This window comes from Stenella coeruleoalba (genome assembly GCF_951394435.1).
Source record: "Stenella coeruleoalba genome assembly, chromosome: 2".
NCBI lineage: Eukaryota > Metazoa > Chordata > Mammalia > Artiodactyla > Delphinidae > Stenella > Stenella coeruleoalba.
In genome coordinates, this window is record NC_137147.1 from 140201564 (window position 1) to 140229441 (window position 27878).

At 39.3% G+C, this 27878-nt stretch overlaps 2 protein-coding genes across 6 annotated transcripts in view; one reads left to right on the forward strand and one right to left on the reverse strand.

Annotated features, from left to right (window-relative positions):
* Nucleotides 1–7487, reverse strand: part of LOC307180226 (IQ domain-containing protein H-like) — a 73452-nt gene extending 65965 nt beyond the window's left edge. For all 3 annotated transcript variants that reach the window (XM_079910336.1, XM_079910335.1, XM_079910337.1), the window contains exons 1-2: nucleotides 7359–7487; nucleotides 295–417 (exon numbers count right to left, since the gene is read on the reverse strand). In XM_079910336.1, the coding sequence (XP_079766462.1) occupies nucleotides 295–417; nucleotides 7359–7409 (174 nt within the window). In that variant the 5' untranslated portion in view covers nucleotides 7410–7487. The remainder of the gene's footprint in view (nucleotides 1–294; nucleotides 418–7358) is intronic.
* A 69-nt stretch (nucleotides 7488–7556) lies between these two features.
* The window catches only part of AAGAB (alpha and gamma adaptin binding protein), a 91923-nt gene continuing 71601 nt past the window's right edge, over nucleotides 7557–27878 (forward strand). For 2 of the 3 annotated variants that reach the window (XM_079910318.1, XM_079910319.1), the window contains exon 1: nucleotides 7594–7751. In XM_079910318.1, the coding sequence (XP_079766444.1) occupies nucleotides 7679–7751 (73 nt within the window). In that variant the 5' untranslated portion in view covers nucleotides 7594–7678. Of the gene's footprint in view, nucleotides 7752–27878 lie in introns of all 3 variants that reach the window. The other variant, XM_079910320.1, reaches the window with a different exon arrangement.

Consider the following 27878-nt stretch of genomic DNA (forward strand, 5'->3'; position numbering starts at 1 on the left):
GCGGAGCAGCTGGGCCCGTGAGCCATGGCCGCTGAGCCTGTGCATCCGGAGCCTGTGCTCCGCAACCGGAGAGGCCACAGCAGTGAGAGGCCCGCGTACCGCAAAAAATAAATTAATTAATAAATAAAAAATAAAAAAAAAATAAAAAAGGAACAGCATGGGAAAGGTGATGACCAACTGAGGCCCACCTCTGTTACAGAATTACATGGGGCCTGTGAGAAGCACAGTTCTTTTCTTCTTGAGGAATCCTTGTCTCCTTCTGGAATTTTATTTAATATCTAAAACACTACTTACTTTTAACCCCATTTCAGTCCTTTTGATTGCTGTTTCAAGATTCTGAATGTCAAGAGTTTCGCCTTTTTCCTCATGTGGGAATTTTGTTAATTTCTCCTTTAATTGATAAAGTTCTTCTTGGACCTGGAGGTAGAAGAATATAAAATATAAAAGAATACAGGGCTTCCCTGGTGGCGCAGTGGTTAAGAACCCACCTGCCAATGCAGGGCACACAGGTTCGAGCCCTGGTCCGGGAAGATCCCACATGCTGCGGAGCAACTAAGCCCGTGCACCACAACTACTGAGCCTGTGCTCTAGAGCCCACGAGCCACAACTACTGAGCCCGCGTGTCATAACTACTAAACCCCGCGCGCCTAGAGCCCGCGCTCCGCAACAAGAGAAGGCACAGCAATGAGTAGCCCGTGCACTGCAACTAGGAGTGGCCCTTACTCGCCACAACTAGAGAAAGCCCGTGCACAGCAATGAAGACCCAACACAGCCAAAAATAAAGTAAATAAAATAAACAAATTTAAAAAGAAAAGAATACATACATAGTCCACCTAAAACAGTTATTTATCTTAAAGGTTTGCAAATTGCTTGAATTGCTAGAGACAATAAAGTTGATTTTAAAGATGGTGATCATTGAAAAGGACTGTCCTTATGGTTCTGAGACGTGCTTCGTTAGACGGCTCCAGTCACTGTCTTTCAGATTTTGGAAAACTAAGCTTTCATACAATTTTCTATTTGTCCTTCCCCCATTAGAAACAGATCCAAACAATTTTCTATTTGTCCTTCCCCCATTAGAAACAGATCCAAGATAAAACTCCAACTCAAATGGCTTCTGCTTTCTCAGTTGGTAAAGCAGTTGTGTCAGATACAATAAGAAGTTTGTGCCAAACTCTGATTTCTACTAATTGGTTGAGAGGTAAGAAGACAGAACACTTCCGGCAAAGAGAGGTTCTAGTGAAAGCAGTGCCTTTCAAAAGAGAATTACAAATATGTGGACAGGGCCTGCTGGTTTTCCATTCTAGCTGGATCTTCCCCACTTACTGCTCTGAAGAAGCAGTTCTGTAGATGTGGCCTTAATTTTGTTTTATGTAGTCAGAAATGAAAACAATCCTTGAAGAAAAAGCAACATAATGTCATTACTTTAACATTTTCCTTCAATTTGTATTTTCCTTAGAAATGATGAACATCTCTCCAAAGTCAAGCACCCTCAGAATAAAATAGGCATTATGAAATTAGCACAAGATTCTCTGCATTCATATTAGAAACCAAACTTCCACAGATAAATACAGATGGCACCAATTATTGTATGGGCTGCTGCCACAAGAGAAACGTTTTGTTATGCAAATTTATGAACCCAACACCTGTTTCAGCGATAGTCACACCAATAATAATCTGCAGATTGGGTTGCTAAAGGCGTTTTGAAACAGTTACCTTTTCTCTTAGTATTACTGGACCTACACGTTGATCCAGCCTATGCTATCGATTACTCTCAAGTATTCCCAAGGAGTCAAGTATTCAAGAGATCAAAAGATTTGCATCTTTTCACTGATGGGCATCAAAGTCTGGCAGACACATCTGGTCATTTGTACTCTGCACAAATTATCATGTAGAGCCTTCAGGGCTCACAGATTGAAATCTGAACACACCTACTGTTTGTTGGTACACACTAAGGATGAAGATGTACCTCTTTCGACTGTTGTGTCCAAATTAGTGCTGCAAGCTGATTTATTATCTATTGTCTAAAGACATTTGGAAGTACAAAAAAGCAGTTCAAGGGCAAGCCCACTTCCAGGCCCACATTTTTTGTCGTTATTGTTGTTCGACTTTTGAATGCACTGAATTTCCTTCTTGTAGCTCTAGTATTTGTAATACTTGTAGCTTCATGTATCATTCTGTAATTATGCCTGTCAACTGCTGGAGGGAGTGAAAAACACACTGGATTATTTATCAGGGAACTGAAGGTCTGATTTCTTCATTGCTTTGTATGGACAATTATATGTCTTCATAGAGTTGTGAGATAATATGTAATAGGTCTGGTACATAGTAATAACTTGGTAAAAGGCAAATGAACATAATTCCTTGTTCTATTACTGTTCACACAGTGTCCATGCACACCATCCACATTTTCTCTAGTGTTCTTACCAAGAAAAAAAAAAAGAATTACTCTACTTGTAGAATGAAAATGAGACAATGGGTGTGAAAATGAATGAATATAGGCTTTGGAACCAGACAGATATGAACTAGAATTCTATTTCCTCCTTTACTAAACTGAGATGGGCAAATTTACTTAGCTTTTTAGAGCCTTTGTGTTCTTACCTGTAAAATGGGGATAGATAGCTACTTTTCAGAATAGTGGCAAGAATAAAATGAGTTAAAGTACATAAAGTGCTTTGTATAAGGCCAGCCACATAGGAGGGCACTGAACCAATGTTAATTCTCTTCTCTTGAATGGTAAAACCTAGTGAAACGCCTTGCATATAACTGGCACTTAGTAAATGTTCATTGATTTGAATTGTTCTTTCTTTCTCAAGAGCTTTTTACTTTCCTTGCCAGATATTTCTTCTCCCCTCTTAGTAACCGCACATCTGTTTGTATAATTGCAATAGAGACAAGTACTGTAGGAAATGTTTCACCAGACCTGGGTAGAAAAAGAGATTAAGTTCTAAATCTCCATTCTTCAAATAGATCCAATCTACCATACTGAAATTTTACGTGTCACCCATCATCTCTGTGATCATCAAATGCATTGCTTTCCATACTTTTCCCACTTGGAGGAAGATTATTATTTTGACAGTCTGGGGACAGGGCTACTTAATAAGAAGCCCTTGAAAGATTCAATGCAGACAAAAGTTGCTCTAGAATTTAAAATTTAAAAGAGCCAGGCAACAAAATTTAAAAGAGCCAGGCAACAAGACTCCGTTTTGTCAAAAGCAGCCTCATGACTCCATTTTATTCATCTCTGCTAAAGATAAGAGTTTGGCTGAGTCATTCTCATTGCTTCCCCATTCATTTTTATGTTGTACGCTCCTGGCAAACCAGACAGAGGGTTTGATAAGAGAGACAGTGATAATATCAAGCTGTCAATCAGCTCAAATATTTCCAAGGTTGGGGTTAACATACAGCTGTTGGGTTTTTTTTTTTGTTTTTGTTTTTGTTTTTTGCGGTACACGGGCCTCTCACTGTTGTGGCCTCTCCCGTTGTGGAGCACAGGCTCTGGACGCGCAGGCTCAGTGGCCATGGCTCACGGGCCCAGCCACTCCGCAGCATGTGGGATCTTCCCAGACCGGGGCACGAACCCGTGTCCCCTACATCGGCAGGCGGACTCTTAACCACTGCGCCACCAGGGAAGCCCCAGCTGTTGGGTTTTTGAAATATGATTTCCGAAACTAATTAAAAAGTTAATTTGATTGCAAGACTTGGTAATCCTGGTTGCACAAACATATGTTTAATAGTTGGGTCAAACGAGTGTTTATAAACCTATAAAGACACCACATTATTATTAATAAAGTATAAACACAAAGCTTCTAATACTTAATAATAAAAGAAACCATCTAGGAGACCTCCCAGAATCACCACCACACTTCTTAAAGATTGTTTCACAAATGTGCCATAACCTGTTGAAGGACCAGCACACACCAGATTTCTTACTCTGGGTGAGTTACTTTACTTTTTGTATCTTAGTTTCTTCTTCTGTAAACTGCAGCTAAAAATAAAACCTGCCTACTACAGTAGTTGTTAGGAGATTATCTAAGCCCTCAGCACAGGGTCTGGCTCTCAATAAATACTGGCTACTATTTTAATTATAATGATTATTATTACTATAGTAAAACCTCAGTATTCTGATCAGTTGAGGAAAGAGCCAGAAAAAATTGTGAAATGTCTGAATTATACACTTGAAGGTGAAAGAAATTAAGTAGCTAACAAAATGCTGCCCAGTAGAGCTCTATGTGGGCATGGTACTCATAGTTCCTGAACCAAAAATGAAAACATGGACTTTGATATATGATCTGACTGGGACAGAATATTCACAATCAGAACTTCTTACATAGAAAATGAAAGAAGATTGCTTGAATTTTCTATGTATATGAGTACCCACAATGCTCATCTTTGATCAGTTTCCTTTCCATAACATGAAAGAATAATAGTACTTATCGGATAGACTTGTTGTAAGGGTTCGATGAGTTAAATATATATAGCACTTAGAACCATGCATGATACCTGGTAACTACTATGCTCTTGTGATTTTTCTTCAAAATCATGCAACAGTTTATATTTTACAGCACGATCTAAAGTAGTAGCTCTCATACTTGAGGGTGCATCAGATTTATCCGAAAGGCTTGTAAAAACAGATTGCTGGGCCCCACCCTCAGAAATTCTGATTTATTAGGTCTGGAGTGGGGTCTGAGAATTTGCAGTTCTCACAAGTTCCCAGCTGTTTCTAATGAGGCTGGTCCTAGGACTACGCTTTGAGAATCATGGGTTTAAAGAGTTGCTTAATGTATCTCACTGAGACATAGACCTAATATACTAAATTAGGGTGAAGCAAGTGGAGATTTGAATGAAGTACCTCTGCGAACAGTAAGGAAGTCCACTTTACAGTAAAGACCAATTATGTAGTTTTGGGGAAATTGGGTCAATTTAGAATCAGCGGTAGTTCTAATCTAAGCTATGTGTCCTACAGAAGAGAAAACTGAGGCCCAGAGAGATGAAGGGACTAGCCCAAAGTTACCCACCTGGCAATGTCATCGCCAGGGTCAGACCTCAGTATTCTGACTCCCAACCAAGTATCCTTTTCACTGGATGTACTGCTCTTTGGAGGAAATAAATCACAGGCCCAGGTAGACACGGAACCCATGTTGGCATGTCTGAGAGTGCTTCCATATGCTCACAAATACTCAGAATGCAGTGAAAAAGTAAGGAAGGTCTTCCACGTTTCCTTATTATACACGTTCTACATTGTACCAGGAAGAATTTTACATTGCATCTAGAGATCAGCCTCAGTAATCAGTTTAACTGTAGCCTCTCTTTCTCTGCATAGCCCTCCACTTAGTGCATACGAAGTAACCCTTTTAAGCAAGTGGGGGGGTTGATCAACATGGATATGACTCTCTTAGCTCTTCCCAAAGAGAGGTCTGGCCTTTGCCCTTGGATACTGGGAGGTGATGATCTCTAGGCCCCTGAAGTGTCCTGCTTGACAGGAATGTCTTTATGATGGGGGCTTTGAGCTATGCTGTATCAGTTCCAATCTTTAGAGGAATTAGACTGAAATCATTAGTCTACTCTCTGGGAAGGGCTGAAGACTAAAAGTCAGCCAAATGGGCAGTTTGATTGAGCTCCAATAAAAACTCTGGATACTAAAGTCTTGGGAAAACTTCTCTAGTTGGCAATAATCTGTATATATTGTCACATATCATGGCTGGAAGGAGGTAATGCCCTCCATGACTCCATGGGGAGAAAATGGCTGGACCATTTTCCATTTGGACCCCTCTTGGACTGTGCCCTAAGCATCTCTTCCCACAGCTGATTTTAATTTGTATCCTTTTGCTATAAAAACACTGTAATTGTAAGCATAGTGCTTTCCTGAGTTTTGTGAGTTGCTCTAGCAAATTAGCCACTGTGCGGTGGCTAGGGCTTCCTAGCTGGTCTAGGAATAGCTGGTCTGAAGTGAGGATGGTTCTAGGGACCCATGAACTTGTGCCTTGTGTCTAAGTGAGGACAGCCTTGTGGAGACTGTTCCCTGAGACGTGGCAGTTTGGCTAAACTCATTCTAGGATGGTGGTGAAAGCAAGGATAATAAAAGGTGAGGTTGGAAGATTTGGGTATGATTTATATTGGGGAAGTCTATGAAATTGGTGAGTTTAGGGGTTTGTATTTTGGAAAAGGTGAACTTAAAGAAGTCTCCCAGATGGGAGGTAACAGACCAAATCATGGCAGGAAGAAAAACTAGACCCTTTAGATCTGAGTAGAGTCCTGATAGAGTGACCTTAGGCAAATTACAAGCCTTAGTCAAGTAGACGTAAATATAAGAGTTAAAAGTGACGATATATGTGGAAATGTTTTAAAACTATCATATGTAAATGTGAAAAAACAAAGTACTTTTAACATTCTGGAAAAATCTGAGTGTAACTGTCATAAACTGAGTTATATGGGAGAAGTTAATACTTTCTTGATACTTCCCCCCTCAGATTAGAAAAAGTTACTTCCCTGTGTTTTTTAGTTTGTCACATTTCCACATTCAAAAACTTTAACTTGATTAGCAATCTTTTATCTTCAATACGTTTCTCTATCTGTATGTTCCCAAGCAAGGTATTTCTATTTTATTTATTATTTTTTATTGAGATGTAATTGACATATAACATTAGTTTCACATATACAACATAATGATTTGATATTTGTACATATTGCTAAATGATCACCACAGTAAGTCTAGTTAACATCCATCATCACACATGTCAATAGTTACAATTTTTTTTCTTGTGATGAGAACTTTTAAGATTTACTCTTAGCAACTTTCAAATACACAGTAGAGCATTATTAACTATAATTCCCATGGTGTACATTTCATCCCCAGAACTCATTTATTTGCAAGGGACTTCTAGATCCAAAAAAACTGGGGTGATTAAGAAAAGCAGTTCACATATTTCAACTTCTCCCCAGATTTATCACCTCTCCAATGTGTCTGATTTGTATCTCCTCCACTTCCCTACATCATGGGATCAAAATTTTCAGAACATAACACTTAAAAATGGTGCCTCACTGTAAGGTGCATTTTTCCAAAATAAAGATCCCGGTGGTGTGTATGGCCCTGGAGTTTTACCAGAGGCAAAATGGTTGTGCTTCGAGAGCGCAACCTCCAGGCTCAGGCTCCGGAGGTGTGTGAGCTTGGCGGGAGAGGTCTGGGTTGGCATATCTGGGAGTTCTCTAAGCGGTGCTGCCCCTCGTGTGTTGGAGGCAGTGTGGGAGCGGCGCTCCAAGAAGGTGGGCGTGAGTGGATGGGCGGGCGTGAGTGGATGGGCGCTGCTGGGCCTCGCTCGAAGGGTCTTAGCTGGGAAGGGACGGTGAGGCCCATTTCCCACCTGGATTAATATGGATCCGATGGGGTCGTAGTCTTCCGTCTCCTGGGCCATGCCTACAGCCGGGCGGGGCTACCTCCCGGAGGAGGCGAGGTCTCCAGGCGCCGGAACCTGCTGCGGAGGGAGCTCGTCCCCATGGCAACGCCACGCGCAGCCCGGCCTGGTCCACGCCGGGAGCGGAAGAGGGGCTGGAGGAGGAGGCAGGGCCGGCCGTGCCTTCTGAGAATGCGCCTTCATTTGCGCGTCTCCCCCGCGCGCCGGCGGCCGTGGTATCGCCCAAGGCGGAAGGGGCTCTTGGACAGAACCTGTTCGCTGGCGCAGAGATGGCTGCGGGCGTCCCGTGTGCGCTAGTCACCAGCTGCTCATCCACCTTTTCCGCAGACCGGCTAGTCCAGCGTGAGTAGTGAGGCACCTGGGCCGATTTCCAAGCCCCGCGCCAAGCCTCGGCTGGCGACAGTCCCAGCACCGCGGCCTCCCTCGGGGCCTCTGTCGCCGCCGCGGGCCCTGGCCTCTTGCTCCCCTTGGTGGTGGCCCGAGACTCCTCTGGTGCCCTTCAGACGTGGTCGAGGTTCCCAGTCCGCCAGGTGTCCACCATTAGCTCCTGCATTCGTTGTTTCTCTGTTTGCCCGGCCCGCCATGTCGTTTCTTCCAGCTTTTTCTGTAAAGTAGGACCCCAGCCCAGGGGTTGTTGTGGGCAACCTTTGAGGTGAACCGGAAAGGCGCTCTGGGAATGGTACCGAGGAACGCGAGTGTCAGGTGCAGGAATCGTGATTTATGTTGCCATCCCTGCTCCTGAAGTAGAGAGTGTTTCCTCTGGCTACCCCTTGATGTGTATTTTAAGACTTGTTCGACTTGCCCCCTGCACTCTGCAGTTATTCAGTGCCTTGCCTTCCTCCTGAGGCTAGGCCCTCCGCCAACATTAGTTTTTGGTTGTTACTGGGCCTAGTCCTTTTGCCTTTGGACCTTCCTAGTGGTTGTCAAACTAAGTCACTCTTGAAAGAACCGTAGGCGAGGAGGGGAGACCAGTGTAGTAGAGAAACCATAGGGCTGGGGGCATAGGCTCAACTCTTCCACTAACTAACTCCGCAAAGTTGATTATAACTCAAGACTCCTGTTTTAAATGTGTGGCTTCGAGTAAGAACAGTGACTCTCAGCTGTAACCTATGCCCTTCAGTTTTCTTTGTAATATGGTGATAATTTTCACAGGATTTTGTGCTTAACCCAGAGTACTCTTTCGGTAAATGGTAGATATTATTATTAAAGCACATTCTCTCTCTAGCCCTCAGTTTCCTGATCCTGAAAATGGGGCATATGAATCTATCTCACAGGATTCTTTGAAGGACCGGTGATGTGACATTTTGAAAGCATTTTGTAAAGTGTAAAGCATCATATAAACTGTAACTTCTTCCTGTAGTACCTGTCAAATGACGTCACTGCAGCACAAGTGTTCTGTAACTTAGTTATCATTTGTGATCACATAAAAAGTTCCTTAATTATAACACTAAGTGGTAACTAACCGCTCTAATTATGCCATTTCCTTATCTCTCATCAGTGCTCCTTCCCGTTTTTTCCTTTCTTTTCTTTTTGAAAATTGTTTTATTCTAAAAGTAGTGCATAGTCCATTAAGTAAGATTTAGCACATGTAGAAAAGAAAATGTCAGCCAAGGTCTCATCACCCAAACACAAATACTGTCTTAACATTTCTGTGCATCTCCTTACAGTTTTGTTCCCAATGCACAGGTTTTAAAAAATTGATAATTACATTTCATATATAATTTTTATATTTTATATATAACATGTAATATTTTAACATTTTATATATAAAAATTCAAAATATTGTATCTGAAATATTAAATATATAAATGTGTAAAATTATATATTTATAACACATTTAAGGTGTATGATTTGTGTAAATACATATTTATATAAAATATACTTTCATATTTTACATATATTTCATTATTTTTATCTGATATTTTTCATCTACCATTACACTGTAAATTAGTTTCCATCATATATTACATCTAGAGAACATATCAGAATTTGCTCAGAATTCTTAAGATCCTGATGTATTTAACTTTCCAAAGGAATTATATGCATTTGGATTTCCATTACTGATATATAAAAGTCCTTTCAAAGCCAATCTCAGAAATATTTGTTAAGTTTTCTTTTGGTTATCACGTGCTTTAAGGATCAGAATTGGCAGACACGGTCACTTCCTTGAAGGAGCTGACTACCTATAGTTGGGGAATAGTAACACTGTACTTCTTTAAAATATATTAGCATCATTGGGAATAAAATTAATTCTGTAAAATAAAATAATCCACTTTATTTCCATATGTAAAATGCTTCTTGGATAACTTTTTGTGTTGCTTAAAATTAGATGACCTTTCCTTTGTGATTCCATTAATGTTAGGTAGTGAAAAATAAAATAGAAGCAGTTAGTGAAGAGATTACTTGAGTAAGGAAAAGCGAACTATAAAAGAGGGCTTTTACCGTTTCTTCCCAGGTTAATGATTTGGGTAACCACGGATAGTATGAGCATGTAGTACAGTATTTGCTGAGCATTGATTCTGTTTTATCATAATTAAAGATTGAATTAAATTAATCACAAATTGAGTCTAATTTTGGCATAAAAGATGGAGACTACCATAATGAATGACTTTTAAGTGTTGAGTGACATTAAGCAATATATGATTTTGGATTGAATCTAATTTACCTTTTTGGGAAGGTTTGGTTCCTTCCCATGCATCAGGAAGGAGAACATTTAGGGTTTCTCCAGTTTCTTTCCTTCGACATCTGATCTATTTTACTGCTTTTGGGGACTTCCCTGGTGGTCCAGTGGTTAAGACTCCACGCTTCCAATGCAGGGGGCACGGGTTCGATCCCTGGTCAGGGAACTAAGATCCCATATGCTGCGTGGTGCAGCCAAAAAAATTAAAAAAGTACTGCTTTTAACAACAATGGGAAATATTTCATAACCAAGTTTATTATTATAAGTATACATGAACTAAAAATCAGTAGGCCTCTACTATGGATAAAGTGTGGACTTTGTGAGAAGCTTTTTTCATTTTGTCGCTCAAAGGCTTTATGTGCAGTATTCTGGGTGGATGTCTGACATCAGATAAAAGGGGCATTACCAGTGTAGACTTTTAAAGGGAAATGAAGGCCCAGAATGCTTATGCAAGGCTGTGTGTGGTGTGAGAGCAAGTGTCCCCCCAGGCCAGACCTCTGGCCCCCCAGGCCAGACCTCTTTCCACCCCACATATGTTTATATGAACATTTTACTTTTATTCTGGAGAAGTGTATTCTGATATTAAGAACAGAGCTAGTTTCTGTGCCAGTTACTGCAGCTGAAAGGACTACTAGGAGACTATTCCTGCCTTCAGGAGGGATGTGGTGAAAGTATGTGCTCCACCTGTGGAAATACCAAAACGTTGATACCTAAGTTTTAACATCTTACTCTATTTTCCTAGAAGGAACTTTAGATAGAAAAATCCCATTTGGTTTTAATGTATGTAATGCTAACTTAGCAACTGTAAGCCATTTAGGTTCTACACCTGAACATTTGGAGCAAATTTTTTTCTTCTCGTGAAATGTGGGAATTTGGAGATCTTATAATAAGCATTTATATGTATATCAATATTCTTCCCAAACATGTTTTCACATAATTTAGTTTGGTTCTTGTATCTTTGTGAATTCATGGAGTCAGGGTTTCTCCATTTTATAAATGAAGAAACCGGGGCTTGGAAGCACTAGGTGAGTTGCCTAGAGTGCTCAAGTACCAAGTGCTGGAGCATATGTTCTCATTTGGGATTTGTGTGCATGGGCTGTCTCATTGAAATGTGTTGGAATTCCTTAGCAATCAGAAGTATTTAAGGTGGTGGCATTGGTGGAAGAACTGAGAGAGAAGATTAACTCAAAAGAAGGTTTTAAAATATGCTCGCATTTCCATTTAGAATGGTTGAAGTCTTAATTCTAAGTGAGAAAAAAAAAATCCTTGCCCAAAGGACCTGTATTTTAAAAAGGGCATGTGCATACCTGATGGTCTTTAACAGTGTCTGGATTTTTATTTTCTCAATTGAGGGAACCCAAAGTAGAAACACTGTATATATTAGTCACTCCTGCTATGTAGAATTAACATTAAAATTAAAAGGTTGTTCCAGATCATCTCTAACATCCCTTCTAGATGTAAAATTCTACGGTATCGGTTATTTTTATGTTAGATTATATAATACTTCATGTTTATCTTTTGGAAACTGAAGAATCAAGCCTGATTTTAAAGTTGCAGTTAGGCACTCCACTTGTAGTAGAGAGTTTGACATTTTGTGTTTGGAATTCAGATGCATTTACCCATAGAAACAATCTGCTGCTCCTCAGGTTTCTAAAACTGTGGAACCAGGTAGCTCAATTATATGATGGGTAAACTAGGCTTTGGGGAATTATGCAGGCAAAGCTGGCCATCAGGCATGACATTGCTGCTTTGGGAAACATTCATTCTTCTGTAAGACTGGGAGTTTGTTTCTAGGTCTGTCAGACTCCTGTATTTACAAAGGGATCTTAAAGTAATTTACTAAAGAGAACATTCTTATTTCACAATAGGGGCTATTGTACAGCTTAGCCAATGTTATCTAGCGACAGAATAGGGATAAGAACTTGGGTCTTCTAATTTGCATTTTTCTGCAGCTGCTTGAGGTATTCTGAGTAGAGCCTTTTACTCTGGGAATAAGTAGTAATTTTTGCTTAAGCAAAGTTGCTTATTTTGTTGTGGTAGGAGGACTCTGCCTTTGATTGGATTGTATATTTCCAAGTCTTTATTTTCTTCAAAGGAAGAAAGATTGGGCCAGCAAGATTTACCACGAGGGCCTAGAGTTGTCATCACAGAATGATTTATTAAGTGATCAGACTAAAGCAGTGATTTCAAATGGTAATGGGGAGGGGGGAACTTTGATTTGTTTTTAACTATGATACTTCATATATTTTAAAATTTTCAAATAACATTAAAAGAAGGCTCAAGATTGTTATCTTTATTAAAAAAGGGATGTTAAGTCATCAACCTTAAGATTAAATACAAGTCACATTCTCTCCAGACCCAAAGGGACTTATAAAACACATCCATGTTATCTTCCTGTGTGTCTGTGTGTGTGTGTATGTTTGTGTATGTATGTATAATTAAAGGTCAAAGAGGTTGTGATTTTCTCAGGTTCAGCTCATAAAAGTTGGAGATTCAATTCTAGTTCTTTTTTTTTTTTTTTTTTTTTGCGGTTCGCGGGCCTCTCACTGTTGTGGCCTCTCCCATTGCGGAGCACAGCCTCCGGACGCGCAGGCTCAGTGGCCATGGCTCACGTGCCCAGCCGCTCCGCGGCATGTGGGATCTTCCCGGACCAGGGCACGAACCCGCGTCCCCTGCATCGGCAGGCGGACTCTCAACCCCTGCGCCACCAGGGAAATATGATGTGAAATATGATGAACTTCCTGGTGGCCAGAGCTGTATGTATTCAAGGTGAATTTAGGGATAGGAGAAATTACAGTAGAAGATTTCACTACTACAGTGAGAACTTCTATGGTTCAAAATGAGTTTATACCTTTTCTTTCATGGTAGTTGGAGCCTTAGTAGATGAACTACCGTAAGCTAATAAAAAATGAAAATTCCTCTATTGGTGCCCAATTTGTTTTTGTTTTTCTTTTATCGGTCGAGTAGAGAATTTGTGTGAAGTGTTAGACTAATCTTTTAGCTGTTATTGAAGAGTTAAATGATTATAAGGTGTTTGTCTTCCCAGTAAATGGCATTCCAGTAATGGGGTAGAGAGCAGTGGGGAAGTATTACACATCAGCCGACGTTGCACAAAACCGTTTATGATACTGAAAGTATTGTATCATCCTGGAGGATTCTGAGTGTATCTAGACCCAGGCCTTTATTTCTGGGCCACCTAACTGCTTATTTTTATGTAGCAAAAGATAAAAAACATCCAGAAAATATGCAGTGGTCATTTGGTTTAAACAGCTTGCTGCCTTTTGCTCTGTATAATTCCTCAGCAAGTAATGACACTCAGTAAATAATGAAATCTGATATAAAACCATTTTTAAAAAAAGGTTAAAGTATGAAAACTGTTTTAAATATGTCTGGCAAGAATGAGGATCTGGACACGACGTTGTATTTGTGTTGGAGCCAGTGCACACAGATACCACAAATACCTCTCTGAGAATTACTTATCCAGGAAACAAGACTAAGGTACGTTAAGACAGAGAGGACAGTTGTGAAACTCTTAAAGAGCCTTTGTGATGTTTTAGATTCAGTAACAAATAACCTTTTTAGTGTTTAATTTTCCACACAGACCTGAAGGCTGGTTCAACACAGAGGTGGGGTAAAGTGGTATCGTACCTGGATCAAAATCAGTATGCTCAGAGCAGGAAAATGTGTGATCATTTGGTAATAAAGAGCACTGTTATGCTGATATAAGAGAATTGCCATTCTGTCTGAATTCTGCTGGGGTTGTTCAGGACTTTTGTGAGGAAAAAAATTTGTGAATTGAGTGCTGAGTTCTATCCTCTTCCTAGGTATCTGATTTTAAGCACGTTAACTTTTCATTGCACAAATACTTACTGTCTTTACATGTGCCATCATTGTTCTCAGTATCTAAAACCTGTGCCTCAATTGCCTACCTTGTCAATAAAGTGATTTTTTTTAAAGCAGCTTTGGGGTGTAATTTAAATACCATAAAATCTTAAAACCTGTTTTAAGTGTAGAAAATTTCTGTCATTCTAGAAGGAGACCTACTACCTATTAGCAGTCATTCCTCATTCCCATCCCAGCTCTGGGCAAGCACTAATGTACTTTCTGTCTCTATAGAGTTGCCTTTTCTGGACATTTTATATAAAAGAAATCATATGAAATGTGGTCTGTTGTGTCTGGCTTCTTTTACTTAGCTTGATGTTTTTGAGATTCACCCCTGCTGTAAGCATGTACTTGGTATTCCATTGTATGGAGAGACCACATTTTGTTTATCCATTCATCTGATGATAGACATTTGGTTGTTTCCACTTTTTGGCTATTATGAATAATGCTATTATGGGCATGCTAAGAAACTATTGTATACTATTTTACGAAACTGCTGGACTTTTTCAGAGTGGCTGTACCATTTTACCTTTCCCATCAGCAACGTATGAGGGTTTCGATTTCTCCACATTTTTGACAACACTTGTTAATTGTCTGTATTTTCATTTATATAGTTGGGGTGAGGTAGTGTCTCGTGGTTTTTATTTGCATTTTCTTAGTAACTAGTGATGTTGAGAATCTTTTCATGTGTATATAGTCCATTCATATATCTTTGGTGAAAAGTCTATTCAAATCTTTTGCTCATTTAAAAAGAAATTGAAGTATAGTTGAATTACAATATTGTGTTAGTTTCAGGTGTACAACAAAGTGATTCAGATATATATATGTGTGTGTATATATATATATATATTTCAGATTATTTTCCGTTATAGGTTATGATAAGATATTGAGTGTAATTCCCTGTGCTATCTTGTTGCTTATCTATTTTATGTATAGTAGTTTGTATCTGTTAATCCTGTGCTCCTAATTTGTCCCTTTCCCCTTTGGTAACCATAAGTTTGTTTTCTGTGTCTGTGAGTCTGTTTCTGTTTTGTACATAGATTCATTCGTATTATTTTTTAGATTCCCCATATAAGTGGTATCATGTAAAATTTGTCTTTGTCTGACTTACTTCACTAAGTATAATATTCTCTAGGTCCATCCATGTTGCTGCAAATGTCAGTATTTCATTCCTTTCTACGGCTGAGTAATATTCCACTGTGTGTATATATTACATCTTGTTAAGCCAATCATCTGTTGATGGGCACTTGGGTTGTTTCCATGTCTTGCTTTCTCCCATTAAAAAAATTTCTTTTTGTCTTCTTATTAATGAGTTGTAAGAGTACTTTATATATTCTGGACACAAGTTCCTTATCATGTACATAATTTACAAATATTTTCTCCCATTCTGTGGCTTATCTTTTGGTTTTCTTGATGGTATCTTTTGAAATGCAAAAGTTTTAAATTTTGATGGAGTCCAGTTTATCAGTGTTTTCTTTTTCCATTATCCTTTGACTGTGTGTTCTCCAAGCACGATTTTAACCCATCTGGAAGGACCTTTTGGATACTGGGATGTTGGGTCTGTTAGCTTTGTAACGTTTTCCATCGGACCAAGCTTATTTTCAGTATTTACATACAGGAGCTACAAAATAAATGTTCTTCATTAAATTTACTCTGTTTTGGAAAATTCATCTTAGACATGGTTATCTTCTTTCAGAATAAGTTAGCATCTGCTGCAGATTCTATTGTCAACCTGAGCAGACATTGACATTTTTTGTGAAGTTTTATTACTTAATGCTGATTTGTTTATAAAACATTACCAGTTGAATATGAAAATTACTTTCATCTCATAATTGCCCTGTTTAGACTTATGTGTTCTTCAGAAAATCACCATTTATAAATTATTTTCAAAGCATCTGAGATTAATTGCCAGATAATTTTTATGGTTAAAATAATTAAAGAATACATTTGAGATGGATTTTTATCAGATGCAAATGAAAGGCATTTATGTCTGTGGTGGGAGGTTATGGTGCCTGCCTGTAAAAGGCTAGTTTCAGTTCTATGAGAAAGAATAAAACCAAATTTGCATTCCACAACTTTTATTTTGTTTCATGAATACAGTCAGGTCAGTTCCACAAGTTCGTTTGCTTTAGATCAGGGTTTCTGTTGACATTTTGGGCTGAGTAATTCTCTGTTGTGTGGGGCTGTCCTGTGCATTGTATTCTTGGCCTCTGCCCACTAGGTGCCAGTAGCATCTCCTCGCTTTTGACAACCAAAAATGTCTCTAGATGTTGACATGTGCCCTGGGAGACAAAATCACCTCCCCATAAAGAACCACTGCTTTAGGTGATACCTGGACGTATGATTCCAATAAATAAGTGATAGTAATGGAATCCAAAGAAGTCCCCCCCTTTCCCCCAAATATGAGTGGGAATTGTCCATCAGCTGTGCCACTGGGACTGATAAAGTGGTCTTTGCATGCAGCCCATGAAGTTTAGAGGCTGATGGTTCTTCTTGGCCCTCGTAGAGCACTTCTCCACATTCTGTCTCCCCTGGCTGCCAGCTTCTTCCTTTGTCTTTTGTGCATGTTGGTCTCTCACGTTGGTCTTCTAAGGGCAAAGCAGAGACCGTGTACCCTCCCCCACCACACCCCCACCCTCAGTCATTTTAACATGAAGATGTGGTGACCAAGTCCAGACAGCTATTGGGAGAAAGCGAACTTGACGAAAAGGAGGAGGGCTGAGTTGGATTTCCTCTGCTTAAACTTTTAAAACTTTTCCACTGTGATTAAAAAAAGCCCCAAAGCATGTGGCAATGTGAATTTACAGAGTGACCAGAGAGGAGTGTGTGAGGAAAAGGCAATTAAGTGTTGTAAGCAAACCAGAATTGCTGTACTCCTGTTAAAGCAGGGGTATGTTGCTCTAACTCAATCCAGCTCCTCTTCTCAGCCACTGCATACTGCTCCACTGATGGATCTGTCATATACACGGAGACATATTGTATATACATGTACCAGGAGGCTGCAGGATGATTACTCAGAGGATCACAGACAAGAATTTCCTGACATTTGTCTCTGTAAAGTCCCAGCCCTAACCTTGCAGTTTTAACCTTTAAATGGCATACAGGCTCCAAAGGCCCTTTACACTGCAGCAGTATGATCTGCTCCTAGTACTTGGGGAATAATCTGGTAGTTAATAACTGTTATAGAGTTTTGGATAGAGTAGCACCCACCTTGTATGGTGTTCTCATGAAATTGTGGCTATGAAATGGTCACTGGTTGCAACAATATGGAACCATTATGATTTTTTTTTCTCTTATAAATTTATTTATTTATTTATTTTTGGCTGCCTTGGGTCTTGGTTGCCGTGCGCGGGCTTTCTCTATTTGTGGTGAGCAGGGACTACTCTTTGTTGGGGTGTACGGGCTTCTCATCGCAATGGCTTCTCTTGTTGTGGAGCACGGGCTCTAGGTGCGTGGGCTTTAGTAGTTGTGCCTCGAGGGCTGTAGAGCGCAGGCTCAGTAGTTGTGGCACACGGGCTTAGCTGCTCTACGCGTGTGGGATCTTCTGGACCAGGGCTCGAACCCATGTCCCCTGCATTGGCAGGTGGATTCTTAACCACTGTGCCACCAGGGAAGTCCTGGAACCATTATGATTTTTAAAGGTCCCTCTTTGTCTTTCCTCCTTGCTGTTTAATGAAAATTCTGGCTGTCATATTTTTTTCCAAATCACATTTTGCTCAATTCTTTTCTTTCATAATAGCTACTTTCTCCAACTGACGTCAGACTCTACTGCCTCCTATACTTTTCCTAATTGCTTTCTCTTCTGTCTCAGTCTGAGCCTTAACAATGGCAAAGAAAAATTTGGAGAAGGCATACTTTGGGAAGGGAGGGGCCAGAGCAGCTCAGTTATTTCCTAATTGTAATGTTTCTTACTAACTCCTCAACACGTGTGTAACCTGTCCTCTTAGAGGCAGGAGTGCTGACACACGTGCAGGAAACTAAGCTGGGGAGGAGGACGTGAACTTTACTGAGGGCCTGCTCTGTGCCCGGCGCCCACCTGCGCTTCTTGGGCATTGTTTTATTTAATCTTCAAGGAGCCATTTGAGGAGTGTTTTTGTCCCCTGTTGCAGCCGAGGAGATGACTCACAGAGAGATTAATTTGTCATTCTCACTGAGGGCCAGCATTCAAATGCAGGTCCCTGTGACCCCAGGTCTGTGCTGTCTCTCTTTTCTGGCCTTTTCTGGTTAGTAGTGCTGCCATCACAAAGGGAAGGGGAAGGAACTGTGGGTCCCCCAGAGGAGTGGGTACCATGAAAGACACTGGTATCGGGGGTGGGAGGTTATGATGTCTGGCTGCAAAGGCAGTTTCAGGTCTATGAGAAAGAATAAAACCAACTGTATTCTTAGAAGAGTGCTGCTTTCTAGAAGGATCGTCTTGATTTGAGGTGGCAGCTGTCACTTCCCTCAGGGCATAGAAAATATGATTTAACCACTGGACAACTCTTCACAAATCAATGTCACAAATCACTTAATCAGTGTCATGATTAATTAAGTGCACATTAATTCTACCAGTATTAAAAGTGTCTTTAGGGCTTCCACTGGTGGTGCAGTGGTTAAGAATCTACCTGCCAATGCAGGGGACATGGGTTCGAGCCCTGGTCCGGGAAGATCCCACATGCTGCAGAGTAACTAAGCCCGTGCACCACAACTACTGAGCCCATGCTCTAGAGCCCGTGAGCCACAACTACTGAGCCTGCGTGCCACAACTACTGAAGCCCGTGCGCCTAGAGCCTGTGCTCCGCAACAAGAGAAACCACTGCAGTGAGAAGCCCGTGCACCACAACTACTGAGCTTGCGCTCTAGAGCCTGCGTGCCACAACTACTGAAGCCTGCGCACCACAACTACTGAAGCCTGCGCGCCTAGAGCGCATGCTCCACAGCAAGAGAAGCCACCGCAATGAGAAGCCTGTGTACCTCAACAAAGACCCAACACAGCCAAAAAATAAATAAAATAAATATATATAAAAAAAAGAATGTTTAAAAAAAAAAAGAAAAGAAAATCTAATTGGTGTGCCAAGCCACAACTTCACAGCTATTAGTGCTCAGAAGTATTTAAAAAAAAAAAAAGTGTCTTTAATTCTGCAACTGAAGGAGATATGAATAATCTAAAATAGTATCAGTTCCTTGAGTTTAGAATGCACTGATTTGGTCTTTTTTGGCTGGGGTAGATAGGTGAGGGGGTAAGGTAAGGATTGTATTTATATATATGCATGTATGAAATTGGGTATTTGTGCTGTTTTGTGAATTTGCCTTGGAACCTCAGAAAGCTTCTTGCCTCTTTCTTTAATGATTGCTTTCCAAATTAACCTTTTTCTGAGGGAAGAAACATCAGGAGAGACGGAGTAGTAGAAAGAAGGGCAAGAAGAAGAGGGAGTTGCTGGGTCACTGACCTGAAATGCTTCCTTGGCTTGCAGCTTTCTTCAACTTTGGAATCTCTTCAGTAACTTGCCGAGTGGGAGGGACTGTAGGGGAAATAAGATCACCAAGGATGTGAGAAGTAAGTAGGAGTTGCTGGAGAATTGATGGCTATGTAACAGTTTCTCAAACAGGAAAGGAGATTTATACTTGTACTTAAAGCTGGGGGAAAGGTTTACACTTGCTACTGGAACTGAGTTGACGTTTCACTTCTCATCTGAAAACACTATGAATTAACTATTTTAAGCTGTGAAACCATTCATAATAACATAGTTGGCAATGAATCATCTAGTATTTGTCTCTTAAAAAATGATGTATTACAGCTCCACCAGGTGGCTGCCAGCAGAGTGAATGGCAGGAGGAGGGAGAAGCTGCTCTTGATTGTATTTGTGCATCATTTTGACTACATCAAAATTCAGTTTAGTGCAGGGCAGAGAAGAGAGGCCGTGGCAGGTTTTTCTAGGAAGTCTGTCTGGCAAAAAACTCCCACAAGATCACTATGACTCACTTTTGACATAAAACTACCTGAAACCCATCAACAGTTTTCTGATGGGTTAGTTGTACTGTGGGGTCACATCTTTTGGTACCCTCATTCCAGCTATTACTTTTGGTTTTCATGGAAGGGAAGAGGATGCTTAGGTCCATAGGTTAGTTTTGGCTGTGACCGTTAGACACTTGAGTGTGACCTAGCTCAAACGCTAAGTATTGTAACCTGTAATGCACCACAGTAGAGTAGGAAAGAATGCTGGTGACCTGAATTCCGTTTTAGGCTCTGCTCCTATTAGGCAAGTGGCTTCTTTTTTCTGGCCCTCAGTTTTCTTATCTGTGAAATGAGTGAATTATACTGACTGATCTCTGGAAACTCTTAGCCATGTGTACCAGCATTTGAGTGATTTTTGTTTTAATTTGGAGAGGAATAAACTTGTTAAACGTTTGAAACCAAATATAAAGGATGAGGGAGAAAAGCTGTATTTAGTGTAGACATTTACGTTTTTTAAATTAAACTCTACATTATGATGTTGATGATAAGAACTAGAAAGAGCCAATCTTCACTTTTTTCTCTCTAGTTCTAATATGGCACAGATGTAATAATAAAGCCCACATGCAGCCTCACTGAAAGTATCTGATTAGACATAAAATGTTAAAAAAAAATCTGATAAGTAAATTGACCTATCAAATTCTTTTAGGCAGCACAAAGAATGAAAACAAAACAAAACAAAAGACCACTGAGCTGCTAAAACTTTGAAAGGTAAAATTCATTTTCCCTATTTATTGGTTCTATTCTCATTTAGATTTAGAGAAAAGAGAAAGAAATAGCTTCTTTGTACGTGTTAAGTAAATATCTTCTCACTTGAAAATCAACCACAGTATGTAATTGAAGTTTTAAGAGCTCTGAGTAACACACTGGTTTATCCTCTGGTATTCTAGACATTGATTAATAAAATGAACCATCCTTAATGGATCCAAATAGTCTGAATTGCAGTTTGTAAGTAAATATATGACATCTTCATTGATTTAATTTTTTCATGTTAGTCGAAGACACTGACTTGAAAAAAGCGTAACCCACATTTTATTCCAGTTTCTAACAATACAACCAGCCTAGGAAATATCAAGAACTGGCTGTGGTGCTGGTGGGAGTACTAGTCCCGTGCTCCTTCTACTTGCCCCTTAAAAACAGTGAGTTCATTGTTGTACTCTTTGTGCTCCCCACTTAAAAAAAAAGTCAATTCATTATTTTAAAAATTTACCCGTGAATGAAGACTGATTCCATGTGGTGGCTCCTCCTACCCTTAAAAAAGAAATCAGTTTATACATTTTTTGCTACTCTCCTTGGTTCAGTTTTCCTTCTTCCATATCGGCATATTGCTATGCCACTTGCTTGAAGTTTGAAACGTTAGCTTTGGATGCAACATAGACTTTAATCTGAGTTTTTTTTTCTATGAGACATTTACATGAAAGCAGAATCTTTGATTTTAATAACTTATGTGTTCTTCCTGGTTATTTCTTACCTAAGCTCCATTATGAGGGGCACTGCAGCTGGCTGCTATGGGATTGATTAATAATTAATAAAAGACTATAACTTAAGGTAGAAATTAAGCAGAAACAACTACTGATTTCTTAAAGAGACAAGGTAAACTCAGATTTTCAAATATTGGCACAGACCTGTTAATTTAAGAGTAACAATTCTGGTTTTGGTGAAAAATTTTAGAAAGTTAGCTTCAAAAGGGGCCTTATGTCAAAGGTAAAGTCTTAAATTTATTTGAAATTTAATTTTTTGGTTATAAAAGAGGTTTTACTTTCGGCAGACCAGTTCTTTTTTTTTTTTTTTTAACATCTTTATTGGAGTATAATTACTTTACAATGGTGTGTTAGGTTCTGCTTTATAACAAAGTGAATCAGCTATGTATGTACATATATCCCCATATCTCCTCCCTTTTGCGTCTCCCTCCCACCCTCCCTATCCCACCCCTCTAGGTGGTCACAAAGCACTGAGCTGATGTCCCTGTGCTATGTGGCTGCTTCCCACTAGCTATCTGTTTTACATTTGGTAGTGTATATATAAGTCCATGCCACTGTCACTTCGTCCCAGCTTACCCTTCCCCCTCCTTGTGTCCTCAGATCCATTCTCTACATCTGCATCATTATTCCTGTCCCATCCCTAGGTTCTTCAGAACCTTTTTTTTTTTTTTTTTAGATTCCATATATATGTACTAGCATACGGTATTAGTTTTTCTCTTTCTGACTTCGCTCTGCATGACAAACTCTAGGTCCATCCACCTCACTACAAATAACTCAATTTCATTTCTTTTTATGGCTGAGTAATATTCCATTGTATATATGTCCCACATCTTCTTTATCCATTCATCTGTCAGTGTACACTTAGGTTGCTTCCACGTCCTGGCTATTGTAAATAGAACTGCAGTGAACATTGTGGTACATGACTCTTTTTGAATTATGGTTTTCTCAGGGTATCTTCCCAGTAGTGGGATTGCTGGGTTGTATGCAGGTTCTATTTTTAGTTTTTTAAGGAACTTCCATACTGTTCTCCATAGTGACTGTATCAATTAACATTCTCAGCAACAGTGCAAGAGGGTTCCCTTTTCTCCACACCCACTCCAGCATTTATTGTTTGTAGATTTTTGATGATGGCCATTCTAACTGGTATGAGGTGATACCTCATTGTAGTTTTGTTTTGTTTTTTTTTAATTTTAAAATTTTATTTTTTTATACAGCAGGTTCTTATTAGTCATCAATTTTATACACATCAGTGTATACATGTCAATCCCAATTGCCCAATTCATCACACCACCACCCCCACCATGCCGTGGCTTTCCCCCCTTGGTGTCCATATGTTTGTTCTGTACATCTGTGTTTCAACTTCTACCCTGCAAACCAGTTCATCTGTACCATTTTTCTAGGTTCCACATACATGCGTTAATATACGATATTTGTTTTTCTTTTTCTGACTTACTTCACTCTGTATGACAGTCTCTAGATCCATCCACATCTCAACAAATGACCCAATTTAATTCCTTTTTATGGCTGAGTAATAGTCCATTGTATATATGTACCACATCTTCTTTATTCATTTGTCTGTCGATGGGCATTTAGGTTGCTTGCATGACCTGGCTATTGTAAATAGTGCTGCAGTGAACATTGGGGTGCATGTATCTTTTTGAATTATGGTTTTCTCTGGGTATATGCCCAGTAGTGGGATTGCTGGATCATATGGTAGGTCTATTTTTAGTTTTTTAAGGAGCCTCCATACTGTTCTCCATAGTGGCTGTATCAATTTACATTCCCACCAACAGTGCAAGAGGGTTCCCTTTTCTCCACACCCTCTCCAGCATTTATTGTTTGTAGATTTTCTGATGATGCCCATTCTAACTGGTGTGAGGTGATACCTCATTGTAGTTTTGATTTGCATTTCTCTAATAATTAGTGATGTTGACCAGCTGTTCATGTGCTTCTTGGCCATCTGTATGTCTTCTTTGGAGAAGTGTATATTTAGGTCTTCTGCCCATTTTTGGATTGGGTTGTTTTTTTAATATTGAGCTGCATGAGCTGTTTATATATTTTGGAGATTAATCCTTTGTCCGTTGATTCATTTGCAAATATTTTCTCCCATTCTGAGGGTTGGCTTTTCGTCTTCTTTATGGTTTTCTTTGCTGTGCAAAAGCTTTGAAGTTTCATTAGGTCCCATTTGTTTACTTTTGTTGTTATTTCAATTACTCTAGGAGGTGGATCAAAAATGATCTCGCTGTGATTTATGTCAAAGAGTGTTCTTCCTATGTTTTCCTCTAAGAGTTTTATAGTGCCTGTTCTTACATTTACATCTCTAATCCATTTTGAGTTTATTTTTGTGTGTGGTGTTAGGGAGTGTTCTAGTTTCATTTTTTTACATGTAGCTGTCCAGTTTTCCCAGCACCACTTATTGAAGAGACTGTCTTTTCTCCACTGTATATCCTTGCCTCCTTTGTCATAGATTAGTTGACTATAGTTGCATGGGTTTATCTCTGAGCTTTCTATCTTGTTCCATTGATCTGTGTTTCTGTTTTTGTGCCAGTACCATATTGTCTTGATTGCTGTAGTTTTGTAGTATAGTCTGAAGTCAGGGAGTCTGATTCCTGCAGCTCCGTTTTTTTCCCTCAAGACTGCTTTGGCTATTTGGGGTCTTTTATGTCTCCATACAAATTTTAAGACTTTTTGTTCGAGTTCTGTAAAAAATGCCATTGGTAATTTGATAGAGATTGCACTGAATCTGTAGATTGTTTTGGGTAGTATAGTCATTTTCACAATATTGATTCTTCCAATCCAAGAACATGGTATATCTCTCCATCTGTTGGTATCATCTTTAATTTCTTTCATCATTGTCTTATAGTTTTCTGCATACAGGTCTTTTGTCTCCCTAGGTAGGTTTATTCCTAGGTATTTTATTCTTTTTGTTGCAGTGGTAAATGGGAGTGTTTCCTTAATTTCTCTTTCAGATTTTTCATCATTAGTGTTTAAGAATACAAGAGATTTCTGTGTATTAGTTTTGTATCCTGCAGCTTTACCAAATTCATTCATTAGCTCTAGTAGTTTTCTGGTGGCATCTTTAGGATTCTGTGTACACTATCATGTCATCTGCAAACAGTGACAGTTTTACTTCTACTTTTCCAATTTGTATTCCTTTTATTTCTTTTCTTCTGTGATTGCGGTGGCTACGACTTCCAAAACTATGTTGAATAATAATGGTGACAGTGGACATCTTTGTCTCGTTCCTGATCTTAGAGGAAATGCTTTCAGTTTTTCACCACTGAGAATGATGTTTGCTGTGGGTTTGTCGTATATGGTCTTTATTATGTTGAAGTAGTTTCCCTTTATGCCCACTTTCTGGAGATTTTTTTTTATCATAAATGGGTGCTAAATTTTGTTAGAAGCTCTTCTGCATCTATGGAGATGATCATATGGTTTTAATCCTTCAATTTGTTAATATGGTGTATCACATTGATTGATGTCCGTATATTGAAGAATCCTTGCATCCCTGGGATAAATCCCACTTGATCATGGTGTGTGATCCTTTTAATGTGTTGTTGGATTCTGTTTGCTAGTATTTCGTTGAGGATTTTTGCATCTATATTCATCAATGATATTCGTCTGTAATTTTCTTTTCTTGTAGTATCTTTGTCTGGTTTTGGTATCGGGGTGATGGCCTCATAGAATGAGTTTGGGAGTGTTCCTTCCTCTGCAGTGTTTTGAAAGTGTTTGAGAAGGATGGGTGTTAGCTTTTCTCTAAATGTTTGATAGAATTCACCTGTGAAGCTGTCTGGTCCTGGACTTCTGTGTATTGGAATATTTTTAATCACAGTTTCAGTTTCATTTCTTGTGATTGGTTTGTTCATATTTTCTATTTCTTTCTGGATCAGTCTTGGAAGGTTATACCTTTCTAAGAATTTGTCCATTTCTTCCAGGTTGTCCATATTATTGGCATAGAGTTGCTTGTAGAGTCTCTTGCTGCTTTGTATCTCTGCGGTGTCTGTTGTAACTTCTCCTTTTTCATTTCAAATTTTATTGATTTGAGTCCTCTCCCTCTTTTCCTTGATGAGTCTGGCTAATGGTTTATCAATTTGTTTATCTTCTCAAAGAACCAGCTTTTAGTTTTATTGACTTTTGCTGTTGTTTTCTTTGTTTCTATGTTATTTATTTCTGCTCTGATCTTTATGATTTCTTTCCTTCTGCTAATTTTGGGTTTTGTTTGTTCTTCTTTCTCTAGTTCCTTTAGGTGTAAGTTTAGATTGTTTGAGATTTTTCTTGTTTGTTGATGTAGGCTTGTATAGGTATAAACTTCCCTCTTAGAACTGCTTTTGCTGCATCCCATAGGTTTTGGATCATTGTGTTTTCATTGTCATTTGTCTCTAGGTATTTTTTGATTTCCTCTTTGATTTCTTCATTGATCTCTTGGTTATTTAGTAACGTATTGTTTAGCCTCCATGTGTTTGTATTTTTTACTTTTTTCCCCTGTAATTCCTTTCTAATCTCATAGCGTTGTTGTCAGAAAAGATGCTTGATATGATTTCAATTTTCTTAAATTTACTGAGGCTTGATTTGTGACCCAAGATGTGATCTATCCTAGAGAATGTTCTGTGCGCACTTGAGAAGAAAGTGTAATCTGCTGTTTGGGGATGGAGCGTCCTATAAATATCAATTAAATCTATCTGGTCTGTTTTGTCATTTAAAGCTTGTGTTTCCTTATTTATTTTCATTTTGGATGATCTGTCCATTGGTGCAACTGAGGTGTTAAAGTCCCCCACTGTTATTGTGTTACTGTCGATTTCCTCTTTTATAGCTGTTAGCAGTTGCCTTATGTGTTGAGGTGCTCCTATGTTGGGTGCATATATATTTATAATTGTTATATCTTCTTCTTGGATTGATCCCTTGATCATTATGTAGTGTCCTTCCTTGTCTCTTGCAACATTCTTTATTTTAAAGTCTATTTTATCTGATACGAGTATTGCTACTCCAGCTTTCTTTTGATTTCCATTTGCGTGGACTATCTTTTTCCGTCCCCTCACTTTCAGTCTGTATGTGTCCCTAGGTCTGAATGGGTCTCTTGTAGACAGCATATATACGGGTCTTGTTTTTGTATCCATTCAGCAAGCCAGTGTCTTTTGGTTGGAGCATGAAATCCGTTCACTTTTAACGTAATTATCGATATGTATGTTCCTGTGACCATTTTCTTAATTGTTTTGGGTTTGTTTTTGTAAGTCCTTTTCTCTTGTGTTTCCCACTTAGAGAAGTTTCTTTAGCATTTGTTGTAGAGCTGGTTTGGTGGTGCTGAATTCTCTTAGCTTTTGTTTGTCTGTAAAGCTTTTGATTTCTCCATTGAATCTGAATGAGATCCTTGCCAGGTAGAGTAATCTTGGTTGTAGGTTCTTCCCTTTCATCACTTTAAGTATATCATGCCACTCCCTTCTGGCTTGTAGAATTTCTGCTGAGAAATCAACTGTTAACCTTATGGGAGTTCCCTTGTATGTTATTTGTCGTTTTTCCCTTGCTGCTTTCAATAATTTTTCTTTGTCTTTAATTTTTGCCAATTTGAGTACTATGTGTCTCGGCGTGTTTCTCCTTAGGTTTATCCTGTATTGGACTCGCTGTGCTTCCTGGACTTGGGTGGCTATTTCCTTTCCTATGTTGGGGAAGTTTTTGACTATAATCTCTTCAAATATTTTCTCTAGTCCTTCCTCTCTTCTCCTTCTGGGACCCCTATAATGCGAATGTTGTTGCGTTTAATGTTGTCCCAGAGGTCTCTTAGGCTGTCTTCATTCCTTTTCATTCTTTTTTCTTTATTTGGTTCCACAGCAGTGAATTCTACCATTCTGTGTTCCAGGTCACTTATCTGTTCTTCTGCGTCAGTTATTCTGCTATTGATTCCTTCTAGTGTAGTTTTCATTTCAGTTATTGTATTGTTCATCTCTGTTTGTTTGTTCTTTAATTCTTCTAGGTCTTTGATAAATATTTCTTGCATCTTCTCAATCTTTGCCTCCATTCTTTTCCCGAGGTCTTGGATCATCTTAACTATCATTAATCTGAATTCTTTTTCTGGAAGGTTGCCTATCTCCACTTCATTTAGTTGTTTTTCTGGGGTTTTATCTTGTTCCTTCATCTGGTACATAGTCCTCTGACTTTTCACCTTGTCTTTCTGTGAATGTGGTGTTTGTTCCACAGGCTGTAGGATTGTAGTTCTTGCTTCTGCTGTCTGCCCTCTGGTGGATGAGGCTATCTAAGAGGAATGTGCAAGTTTTCTCATGGGAGTGACTCAGCAAGATCCTTTTTGACCCACCTCCTGCTAGTATTGGAGGGTCTCTTGCAGAGGCGGGGGTGGCTGTGGTTCACTGCGCGGACAAAGACAGTGGTGGCAGTAGTTCTGGTGAGTACTCATTGATGTGTCATTGTAGTTTTAATTTGCATTT